Raw genomic sequence first — 12,165 nt, 5'->3', positions numbered from 1 at the left:
GTCAACAGCGAACGAATGGGGATATCTCAAATCAAAATAAAAGTCAACAAAGAGTCACAGGCCATTGAATCAAGCACAGTTCACTAAAGTCGTATTCTTCATTCCTCCTCCAGTCGCTCAATATCCTCCCATCCATCTTCCACAATGAGTTGCTCCTTGACACGGCCTCGAAGCGCTTCGATCTGGCTTCCAAGCGCTTCTGTCCATTGGCCTTCAACCGTGGAAACTTTGTCCTTAAGGTCTATAGTAAGAGATGCTTCCTCCTCAGCACGTCTGAGCTGCATATCTTGCCGAACAAAATCCTCGAATTCGCCCTGTTGGATTCTCTCGGCCTCAGTAAGCTTCCGGGCTGCGCGCATCACAGCGGATCGCACTTCATGCAGCAGACAAAGGAGATTTGTCTGCGACTCGATGTACTGGTAACTTGACTTTTCCGCATGAGAGAGCAGCGAGTACAAGTATTGCAGTGGGTGCGAGTGGTAGCTTGGGTTTTCCTCGTACTCATTACTGGGGATCTGGACCTCGAAGCCGTGAAGGTCGTCGGGTACCTGCTGCACCAAGGCAAGAAGAGACGGGGCGATGTCCCAGAAGGCAGATAGCTGAATTTCGACGCCTCGAACAACATTCTGCTCGATCACATCTAGGAAATCCTCAAGGCGGCCAAGCGACTCGGACTCATGCTGTACCTGTCGATCAAACGCATCCTTCGTGAAGAAGGCCTTGGTTTCCCGGATCTTGTCTTCGTTCTTTGCCTGCTGATATGGTAGCAAAGCAACCGCTTTGTATTTCTCATCACGATCACTGATCAAGTCGAATGCTTCTCGGTGGAGCTGCTCGCGTGCCTCGAAGAGCCATTTGAGCTGCGTCAGTTTCTCTAAGAGCTCTGGTTTCTCATCACCCTCTTCTTGCGTTTGGTCTGGTGTTTCGTGGCGCGCATCATCAAAGAGCCTACTGCTCAGCTCTTGAATGCAAGTCGTTGCTCTATCGATTCGGTCCGCAATGATCGCGTGCATCGGTTTCAGAACAGTCTCTTGATATGTGTCAAGCTGACGCTTGACCAGATCCCGTTCGCCTTTGTTCTCTTCGTAAATCATCGCGGCCTCGGCCTCGGCAGCCTCTGCAAATGTGAGGCTTCCCTCTTGGATCTGGCTTTGAATGTTGGATTTGAAGTGGCGCCGGGCATCCTGAATCTGTGCTTGGTGGTCCTGCGACATTCGCTCTACATCCAAGTTATACCGCTCCCTAGTAGATTTTATTTCAGAGAGGTCTGTGATAGAACGGACGGTCGTGCGATAAGAGACAAGGTCCGGGTGGCTGTTATTCACAGCTGGATAGTGACGCGGATACGGAGGTGGCAGTGTAATCAGTCGCGAAATATCCATCTTCGGGCTTCCAGGGAACTGATCCATTCGCCTCTCAGTTCCCGCGCTTGGATAGTCGGAGCTATCGTCATGCCAGCCAACTTTTTCAGGCGGGTACTCGTCAGGACCGTAAGTTTCGTGTTGTCCGGTGTAGTTCAGCCCTGTATCGTCAAGTTTGGATGGAGTTCGGTCCTGGTCCCATTGGATCGCATCACGTTGCAGGCCCATGTATTTTGATTCCCGTTTAGAACGTTGCACCCGTCTCTCACCACCCTCACTACTTGGATTGGATTCCCACCAGCGACTGGGAGCGCGGCCGCGAGAGCTCTGTTCATCGTTACTCGTATTGAGACTGACAATGGGCGACAGGCAAGGCTGGTAGTTATTCCACCACGCGGTCTCGGCCTTGTTAGGCCGGGTGGAAGGTATTTCCAGTGTCGGAGCTGGTCTCCCTGGCTTTCCTGAAAGCGGAGCCACCGGCTGCGCAGGCGGGCGTTCAAAAAGCTTGCTGCGTACTTCACTCGTATCGAAAGAGCCCGAGTCCCAGAGTGCTGCGTATCTCTCACGCCGGATCTGTGACTCTGTGATAATATATCGAGTAAAGATACTCATAGCGTCGGCTTCGTTCAAGGCGGCAGACTCTTCCTCGATATACTTCTTGTGTCTCGCGATAGCGTCTTCGGTGAATTGAGCATCTTGCTTGATCATGGACTCCAAAGAATTATGTCCACCCTGCTTTGAAGACGCCTGACGCGATGAGAGGGGCTGAGCTACATTGTTCAGACCCTCTTTTGGCACATGCGCTATATAAGAGAGAGGTCGTTCGTCTGAACCCCGAGATGTTGCGCGGGATCGTGGACGACTCTCCTTCGCCGAGTTCAGAGGAGGCGTTGGAAGCGCCTTGGGGGGCACTGCCTGTGGTACGTCCTTGGGATAGCTCGAAGATAATTCCCCATTTGGCGAGAAGGGAGGCGTATGCGCAAGCATTGAAGGTCCGCTAGGGCCCGCAGGGCTCTCTCCTGCCTTGGATACAGAATAAGACGACTTACTGGAGAACAGACCACCAGAACTAGCACGCGATCTTGATCTCGTTCGTTGTCCATCCGTAGGAAGACTCTGAGCACTGCGTGGTGTGAATCGAGCCGAGAGAGGTTGAGTTTGGTGGTTTGGTGTAACCTCAGAGTCGGGGAAGACAAGATTCGACGGCTTGATGTTTTCCAAGGCATCACCCCAAGGATTGCCACTATTTGACACCGCACTCATGTCCTCGGCTGTCTGGCTTTGTCGGTTGCGACGCTCAATCCGGCGCTCACGAATACCCTTCGCACTTGGATCTCGGACTGCCGAACTACGGAAGAGACCACCACTCCCTGGTGTTCTTTGAGGTTGGTGGGTCGTTTCGTTCGAGTCCGAAAACATAGACTTATCAGGAGTTCTGATAGCCTTCGACGTATCTATATGCAAGGGCTCTTTGTCTTTACTAGGACGAGCATTCATATACTCTTCATCGACCCAGTCTGCAGGGGTTGGCGGGATACTGCCCAAACCAGAGCCCGTCGATGGCGACGGGCGAGTTCTTTGTCTCAGGAGCGGGCTGCGGTGTCCTCGCAGAGGAAGATTCAGATGAATCATCCACACTCACGGCCCTAGCAGCAGGAGGAGGCCCTGGAGGTGGGGGCGGGAGCGGCATGCCTGGGGCCCAGCCACTATGAGGCGACTGATTCCGTGTCTGACTTGGTGGTCTTGATGGACCTGCGCTGACGACCGCACCAGCAGATGCAGCCCTGCGAGACGCTGGTGGTCTCAAGGGCATTTCAAGCTGTCCCGATGAAGGCCCTGGTGCGTCGCTTCGCAGAGCTGGTGAAGGCATGGCTTTATCATAAGACAAATGGGATATCACAGTTCGAGGCTGGGGAGCAGGAGCATTGTATTGTTCTCCTTGATAGACGTCGGCTCGGCCATGAGAGACAGACCGAGCATTCTGATGGCCCTGTGGCGGTGGGGGAGGAGGATAATTGTGTCGCAGAGATGCCTCACCCCCATAGACCATCGATGCTGGTCGTCGGTGCATAGAGCGCCCGGAATTCATATCGTAGTCATTGTCGCGAATATTGCTTGTGGGGGGTGTACCCGCCTGTGGTACGGTGTTATTACTATTAGACAATGCATACGGGTCTTGCGGTGCTCGATTTTGACTGCTGGGGGGGGAGTATGGCGGGGGCGGAGGAGACAACGAAGCTTCTACGTATTAATCGTCATTACACGGGCTTCTGCGGGTGTCTTTCTGATGAAAGAAACCAACCTGTATGAGGCCTCGACTGAGGCGTGATCCGCAGCTGGTTTCCCGACGGATATTGAGCCTGTGCTGGATTGCCCATAGGACCCCAATCCTGCGGATTATAAGGCACGCTGTATGCGGCAGGCTGTCTTCCAGACATTGAAGTTGAAGAGGCAGATCTGACGTTGGCTGGCGACGAAACATATGGCGAGCCATGAATAAACGGACTGGATAGCGACGTCGAGGAAATGGGAGTCGTCCCGTGTTGGTAGTGAACCCCACCCAACGCAGTCGTGAGTAGAGGCGGCTGCACTGCATGTTCGCGACGATTTGGCGAGTTCTGGTTACTGGTGCTGGCTGCGGTCGACGACCAGCCGGGGTATTGGGGATTCATCGGCTGTTCGTCGGCATGGCTTGAGGTCATCCAGCTGGGTGGAAATCAGCATGCGCCAGACGGAGCAGGAAGAAACAAAAGAGATAATGAGGCTCAATCGCCGCCGCACCTATTCATCCTGGACTACAACATCCATCAGCACGTAGAACAGGCCATAGTCTGAGTCGTGAACCCTGGAAGAGGAAAGGAAGGATCCAACGAAAAGGATTGGGGGTCTGTCAGAGGTCCTTCATAGGGCAAAACTAGTGCAGACCCGGGTGGGTGGCACTATCCACCAGGAAGGGGGGTTAGAGGGGGGCAAAACTAAAATTGGAAACATAGAAGATTTGAAGGAACCACCAAGACGGAGAAGGATAAGTGGTGGCCGAAGCGGGGAATGAATATGCAGCTTGGAGGTTCTCATCACATTTGAAGCCGTGTCCAGCGCTTACCGTGGACCCTGAGAGGCCCGTCGCTCATCCACCCCGCATGGGTGGTCCAGGGTCATCGACGAATCAGCAACTTTGTCGCTTCGCGTCCCTGGTCCGTCCCTTTGCTAAATCCAATTCGGGGTCGTTTTTCTACAGAAAAGGAGAAAAATAAAATCAAACAAAAGGACAGGGGTAGAGCGAGGATAGCCTGAACGTTGTGCATCCTCATTGGGAGATTGGGACAAGGCTCTAATGGAATGCAATCAACAGTGGATCCATGGATGTAGGTTTGAGGATGACTAAAGTTTGACTTAGGGGTTTGGAAGAGGGATGATCATATGACTCTAATGACTTTTGATCTACTATCAAAGTTACTACTAAAATCGTACCATTCTAACGACTCGAGGCATGTAGGCCAAGGCCGCCACACCAAGCGGCTGAAACGTATCCCTGTAAGCTAGCCGATGTTAGCGATGATGTTTAAGCAGTGCGAGCGGCAATAAAGTTTGTGTAAATGAAGAGTTCAGATTTATTGCCCTGTCACAGGCAGTGGTCATCAATTAAAATCCTTATGTTGACCGTCGTGATAATGTAAAGTAAATCATCATTGTAAAGGGAAGGCGGAATGGGAGATCTGAAGGAAAGAAACAAGGACCTACCGTGAGCTGCAGATGCCCTGGAAGGCAATGAGGGCCTGCCAGGGCGGGTTTAGTGGGCTGGAAAGCCCCGTCAGTGGCCCTATTCAGAATCCATCAGCATCAAAGCTTGCTTGGATATGATGGCCAAAAGTGAAGATAGCAAGAAATCAGTTCGACACATCTCGTCTTCGCCAGAGGCTTGGACATATGCTTGTCTTTTGGATGTCGTATCATCATGGTAAGGGCAATGAGGGATGAGAGATGACATACACCTACTCGCATGACACGGCAGTGACCTGGCCGCGCAGATGAGAAGAGTCTGTTCCTACTGCAAAGCCAATTAGCAACCGAGTACAACGAGCGATAATGCACATAGTGGGTAAAAATCAAGTCAGGAAAGCATGAATGGTATTAAAAAGATTGTGTCTGCATCGATAACTCGAATAAGACTCGTCATCTAGGGAATCATCATAGAAGGGAAGCGAGATGCAAAAGAGTAAATTAATCAACATACCTGTGTGATATCTACGGAAGTGGTGAGTGAACAAAGCCACAAAAAAAAACCTGAACGAGCTGATTAGCCGCGCCCCAAACGATCCAGACGTGTTGATGGAAATTGTGCAAGTCTCTCAGTGGGCGAGGTTTTCTAGGCCTGCCGCAAAAAAGGCGTATCCGTCATGACCGAACGATGTCTAGTCGAACGTCGGAGCCCAGTGCCGCTTCATCTTTGGACGAGGATGCATGGTGATTGGAGCAAGAGCTTACCATCTGTCTTCGATCGACGTTAGCCAATATGCTCCCAACTAGTTCCGAAGTGAAAGAAGCAGAGATGGGAAAGATCAGCAATAGCCATTGAACATCATCAGCGGTCCGAAGACCTGAGACGGTAATTTCCAGCGTATATTCAAGTTTGCGTTCATCATGAAATTCGGGTTTGGGTAAAAAAGAGATAGAAGCTGCTCACCATTTACAAGTTCGCTGCAGGCGAATGGGTTGTTTTCAGGAATGATGGGAAATATCAATCAAGTTCTAAGAGGACAATTAGCACTCTGTTTAAGCTTGGGGAGCAGTGTGGTGAATCGAATTTTGAATCGAACAACAGTTCAGACTGACGTGCAATAACATGAGTTTCATTCCCTTAAGGGTCAAAGACTCTAGTTTGAAATGGTTATGGGTATCATCATGTAGGGGTGCATGGTGTGGAAGGGGAAAATTTAGCCGAGAAACACTCACCCAAAAGTCGATTGCTGGACATTCAACACGTCAGTGGAAGGCTGGAAGGCTCGCATTCTGTTTCCAATGATGGAGCATTCCTACCAGATTTCTTCGGTCAGGTACATTTCGAGGCCAAAGAAATCAGTTGCAGATGGGGAAAGAGGAAGAGCGAAAACAAAAAATCGAAGTTTTTCAAGCTCCGCCGCCCGGGTGCACATTTCGCCGACCCCTTCCCGCTTTGGGAACATTCTTACTGCCTGAGGCCCCAAGGACCATGGTCATGATTCAGTGTCATACCATGTAATCGTGTAAGAGACTTCCTGTCTGACCGGCTGAGCCAGTGGGTGTTCCACCTCCAGAACGAACTCAGGACGCAACCGGAGTTTAGAATACGAGACAACTCCGCCGGGCCAATGATCACCGACGGAGTGCTCGGTGGGAGAGCCCGTCAGCAAGCCATGGTCAACTGCCATTGGACCAGAGAGGACCGTCTGGTGAACCGTCGGGATTTCTCCGCCCAAAAGCGATAGCTTTGATATGTCTGGGGGCCTGACGTAGAATAAGCTTCTCTATTAAGAACCGGAGCCCTACGCGTGAATCGCAGATACTTCCTTGCAGCTCTAACGTCCACGCGACTCCTTGTCCATACCATAGCAAACCAAATCCTCCACTACCGCGACTCTTTCGAGATATAGCGGTGCGGAATCCTTTGCTGGTATATAGCCTGTCTAGCATAGAGCTCTTTGCGATCCTTTATTATACGCAAATCGTCAGATCGCAATGTCACATTTTTTCCCTACCACCGAGTACGCCGAGGACCAAACCCTCTCGCGCACGATCCTCACGACCCATGTGCTCAGCCGCGGTTTTGAGCTTGGGAGCGCAATTGGCCTTCTCAGTCGCGGTACCAGAAGCCTAATCAAACGCCAATCGCCGACAGCAGCGAGTCTTCTCCGTGCCGCTTCCACCGGAGGCATTATAGGAACTTGTTGTGTTGGAGTTGGACTGGTTGGTCGAATGTGGGGCCGAGAAGAGATCGAGTGGAAAGACCGCAGCTGGCGCCTACGGAATAACCAAGGCCAGTTGGCTATTGACAACTGGAGTGAGCCAGCTGCTGCATTAGGAGCAGTTGCTGGAGCTTCGGGGTACTTCTCAGGGCCTACAGGATGGCGTGGGGTTGTCGGCGGTGCGGGCGTTGGATCTTTAGTAGGAGTCATTGGGTGCATGTGTGCTTCTAGAATTTTCCCGTCGAGGGATTGAACTCCCGGTGTGCTTACAGGAACCACTGGCACATCATCGCCATTCTAAGCCTCCCAGCTGCTGGAAACTTCAAAATTTCACTCGTACCTCGATATTCGTACCTGGACCTTGATCCATTGCCCCCATGCCGCATCAATTCCGACTTGTGTATTATGCGTCCTCGATGATCGACAACTAGGAGGGAGCTCCAACGAACAGGTCATCGGATGCAACGTACGGAGATCACAAGATACATCAATAGCTCGGTACGCAGTAGATGATTCTCGAGGAGACCTGCTTCTGGTGTATAAATGAGTGTATACGTGTGGATCTGATATGGAACCCCCGAAGGTACAGAACTGATGAAAATGCTGAATATCTCCTTCCCTTTTCGCTTTTTCTTTCTTTTTTTCCATTTCACTTTTTAGCTTTCCAAAACGGCGGATTTATCAGAAACGCAGTGGAGAAGAAGCGGCATAGAATTGGCCAATAAAAAAAGACTTAGGCAAATAGGGTTTATCATTGGAAACACGACCCCCAGCGCCAAGGTTAACGGAGATTTGGATCTGCACAAGCTACATGGATGGTAGCCCGCCATGCATGGACCCCAGCCAGCCACGCGTACTTGGTGCTTTACAGTACTTGGGAGGCCCTAAAACTCTACGTGCGTCGTCTCCAGCAATCAGACAAGCTTCAAGAGGGCAAGAGGGCAAGAAGCACTGCAATTACCTTCGGCCTAAAGGTTATCCGTCTACAATATACTAGTGAAGGAAAAAGGGAGAGAAGAAAAAAAAAAAAAAAGAACCGTACGGCAAGAAGCCTAGTGGCAGGTTGCCGCGAGGGGTTTTCTTTTTTTTTTTATGTACATTAAGTTACTATACAAGAAGGTGAAAAGAAGGTTTGTTATGATCAAAGAAGGGTATCCAATATCCGAGTCCAAGCCCTAAACGCCATCCTTAAACCATTTAGTTTCATTTCTCGTACTTCTCACGAGCCATAGAAAGCACATCCGAACCATTTTCGAGGGTAACGGAGGAGCCCGTCGAGGCACGTTGACTTTTGATGAACTTAGGCCAGGTGTTGGTGAGAACGAGATACTTAATGCTGCGTTCGGCATCATCAAAGATGGTGTGATCGAACTCAGGAGAAATCTCGCCCCAGAACTTCACAAGGTCCTTAACTTCAGCCACCTGATTCTTGAAGCCCTTCTCACCAGAGTTGGCGGACGGGGTCTGGAACAGAGTCGAGGTAGGAGAAAGAGGCATGGTGGGGGACTTAGGCGGGTTAGGCACGTGCGTAGCACTGGACATGGGCGACGTAGCAGGCAAATCAAACTCGGTGCGGAAAGGAGAGACGGGGTTGGTAGGCTGAGCTGCTTCTTCGGCTTCGCCGTAGACGATACGAGCAGGCTTCTCGAAGACTTGATCAAGCTTCCTCACATCGCTGGAGGAGAGATTGACAGGGAATTCAGCGTGGGCGGGGCTGACGTACTCTGCGTAAATGGCCAGAGCGCGGTTGAAAGAGTGGCGCACGGCATCGCGATCGGATCCCCGAGACGGAACCTTCGCGCAAAGCTGCGGGGAGCATGCTCTTCCATTCAGCGACACAGGTCAGGAAGGCGATGTTCTCACCAGAGAACTCCTTCAGGCAGAGAACTCCTGCAGAGGAGCCGGGTTTCGCTCGAGAACATGCTCCAGGGCGCCCATGGTCAAGATACTGTCGCTGGAGTGGTCGGTCTTGACGGATCCAGTCATGGACTTAAAACCGGAAAGCAATGATCCGATCATCGTACTACCGGATTCGATAGACTTGTTCTCGCCGCCAACATTCTTCTTGACTTCCCAGTGTGCAATGGAGTTCAAAGTCTCCTGGATGAGGACCTGGCGGTTCGCCACCTCCCAGCAGGGGACACCGATGGTAAAGATTTCAATGAAGAAGATCGACAGGCAAATCCATTGAGGTGGAATCCACACAGATTGGATCTTGGCCATGGCGGGGGCGTACAGGGCAGCCAGGTACATCGGAATGGCGGGGAGGCCGGCAATGGCACAACCAATGGTTTGGAGGCGCCAGCCCTGGGTATCCTTAATGTCCCACGACTTCCAGAGAACGTAGGGGGGCAACAACCCAGCACCAGAGGAACAACCAAGCGAAACCGGGCCACCTAAGAAAGTTTTAGCAATTGTCATTCAATCCATCACGTCGATTTTTTTCTTTTCTCTCACCATTCCCAGCCTGAGCCCATCTTCATCTTCTGCTCCATGGGAGTACCGGTAACTTCTGTACCAGGAATACCCCATGAACTGTGATATTTGCGAGAAATCAAGTACATCAAAACAGTAAGCATCATCTAGAGATCATGTTAGATGAATTCGGCCAAGCTGGTCATGACACAAAAGGCGATCGACCATACCTGAATCAAGGTTCCGAGGCCTACGGTAATTAAGATCTTGGAGGAGTAGTCGAGGCGGCGGAAGCGAGCGATCAGAGAATTAGACTGACCCCGCGAACTAGTGTTGAGGCGGTTGCTGGGGTAGACAAACTTCTTCTGCAGGCGGGCGACGTAGAGGAAGCGAGCGTTGGATGCGTGAAAGAATGACAGGCCCAAAGGCAGCCAGAGGCCCATAAGCCAGTATTCGGCCTCACCCGGCATCATAGGGCCAAGCATGGGACCGAACTGGACGGACCAGGCGTAGAGATGCAGGAAAACGATGGCGAAGAGACATAGCCAGAGACCGCGGATGCGAACGGTGGGGGTGTTGCGATTCTTGATCAGATAACCCACGCCGAGGCAAAGAACCAGAGTCCAGACGACGCCGAAGGCCATCCAGAAGATAGTGGCAGTGTTAATGACAGGACCAGGCTTCGAAGTGGCGGTGACGCCAAGTTCGGAACCCATATTGAAGTTGACTTGCTGAGGAGCCGAGAGGGAGGGACTGAAGTTGGGCGCTCAAGTAACCAGAAGTGGCGTCGAAGCAACTGGGGAATGGTCCGTAGATAAATTGCCGCGACCCATGAATCCGGTTCACGTGTTGGACACGCAGTGCAGGGTTCTCCTGACGATCGGGGTTTGCCCCGGAGGGCTCAGCTTGTTGGAGGGAGATAAAGTTGAGCCTGGTACAAGTGTGTAAGGGCCTTGGGTAGCCTAGATCGGATCCACCTCATCTCGATCGAGCAAGAACCCACCGCTAGCGCTGAGCAGCTGCAGCGCCAATGGGCAAAAGGAAGCGATCGGCAAACACTATTGATCAATGGTGCGGACGGTAACAACCGTCACATCCAGTTGATTTCCTCGGGCCTTCCCCACTTTACTTTCTTGAGATCTTTGGTGCCGTCCCTGGTGGCCCCAAGGTGGCCCCGAGTGGTCCTGGTGGAGATTAGTGTTGTCCGTACTTTACCCGGTTATTCTCAATCTGGTGGAACAATTCCATTGGGGAAGGTAATCCTGTTTTTGCCTTCAATAGAGGCCCGTCCTAGTCTGAGCTTTTTTCTGGAATGGGCAGTGATATGAGTGTCACAATGCAGGGACCGGAGTTTTGATCCTTCTGATGTATCCCAGTGCTTTATCAAGTACTTTCTGCAACGTGGGGCACCATTGGACGATCGATCTGGGCAACAAATGACCGACCTTGGTTCGGCCTTGTCTTGTGCGACCTCCCCCCAAAAAAAATTCTGGGTGATACTCTGTGCTCTAATGAAACCCCGCCTTTGCACTATTGGTGATGGACTTCCATGGAGCCTGAGCAGGGAGGGCTGGACTGCTGAGACCCAATGGGGCCAAAAGAAAGGAAAGAACAGCCTTAAGCCATTCGCCTCTCATCTCACCAGCCTCGGGGACCACGCCATTCGGGGTACGTTCTCCAATTAATCTACCTGAGCCGTGCCTGTACGGACCTCGTTTAAGTCGGGAAACCCAACGGCGAGTAATTGCATCACCTTTGACTCCTTGAACCCACACCCACGCGGTGATCGGCGTCTCGAAGGATAACTGCCGAGAGTAATTCCGGCTCATTGTCTCCCCTTGGTTCCCATCCAGGTGGAGGTCCTTACTCCAAGAGCATCTCGTCACCGTATTGATGAACACGACACTAGACGCACCAGACACTGGTACCAAACTTGCTGGCATCGGCTATCACAGATCGGCACGAAGCTGTCCACAAACGCAGTCAATGCATCCGCACTCTAAATCTCAAGACACGTCAAAGCGCGCGATGTCTCCGATAGACACCAACTTGGGATTTCCCGCGTTCTACAGGTCCATGTTGCCGCGACCAACCCCCGCAGCTGGGAAATAGGCCGGTAGTTGAAGACCCACCATATGTTCCCGTTCATATTGGTGCCAAACTTGACGATGGCACCCAAGGGAGATCATCGTGAGCGGGCTTCTTCCGCGTCCGTTCATCAAGGATTGCGACCGTGTAAATTAGCGACTCGCCACACAGCTGATTTGGAATGTCCTCGCATTGGAAAAGACAAAAGGCCATGCAGGCGTCTGGTAAATGACAAATCGGCACTTGGTCTGCGTCGATCGTGTTTTTTACAGAGAAGCGTCGTAACAAGGTGATTGAATCATGCAGATACCCAATGCAGTTTACGAGTCCTTCATGCAGATCCTGTATTCTTTGCAGGT

At 51.6% G+C, this 12,165-nt stretch overlaps 3 protein-coding genes across 3 annotated transcripts; 1 reads left to right on the top strand and 2 right to left on the bottom strand.

Annotated features, from left to right (window-relative positions):
* Positions 1–98: 98 nt before the first annotated feature.
* N7468_010379 (uncharacterized protein) lies at positions 99–4,150 on the bottom strand (the record flags this gene model as incomplete). Its single annotated transcript, XM_058479674.1, has 4 exons — positions 99–2,841; positions 2,900–3,599; positions 3,664–4,067; positions 4,143–4,150. The coding sequence occupies 4 exons, from the start codon at positions 4,148–4,150 to the stop codon at positions 99–101; spliced, it is 3,855 nt and encodes a 1,284-aa protein (XP_058326242.1).
* A 2,926-nt stretch (positions 4,151–7,076) lies between these two features.
* N7468_010378 (uncharacterized protein) lies at positions 7,077–7,556 on the top strand (the record flags this gene model as incomplete). The annotated part of the gene is made up of 1 exon (XM_058479673.1): positions 7,077–7,556. One exon carries the CDS (start codon positions 7,077–7,079, stop codon positions 7,554–7,556), a length of 480 nt encoding a protein of 159 aa, XP_058326241.1.
* Positions 7,557–8,506: 950 nt separating this feature from the next.
* N7468_010377 (uncharacterized protein) lies at positions 8,507–10,434 on the bottom strand (the record flags this gene model as incomplete). The annotated part of the gene is made up of 4 exons (XM_058479672.1): positions 8,507–9,125; positions 9,192–9,699; positions 9,807–9,885; positions 9,949–10,434. The coding sequence occupies 4 exons, from the start codon at positions 10,432–10,434 to the stop codon at positions 8,507–8,509; spliced, it is 1,692 nt and encodes a 563-aa protein (XP_058326240.1).
* Between the last annotated feature and the right edge of the window lie 1,731 nt (positions 10,435–12,165).

The sequence above is a fragment of the Penicillium chermesinum genome (assembly GCF_028974085.1).
Source record: "Penicillium chermesinum strain IBT 19713 chromosome Unknown utg000008l:1.0-1752722.0:1.0-1753981.0, whole genome shotgun sequence".
NCBI lineage: Eukaryota > Fungi > Ascomycota > Eurotiomycetes > Eurotiales > Aspergillaceae > Penicillium > Penicillium chermesinum.
This window is presented reverse-complemented; position numbering and strand designations above follow the sequence as displayed.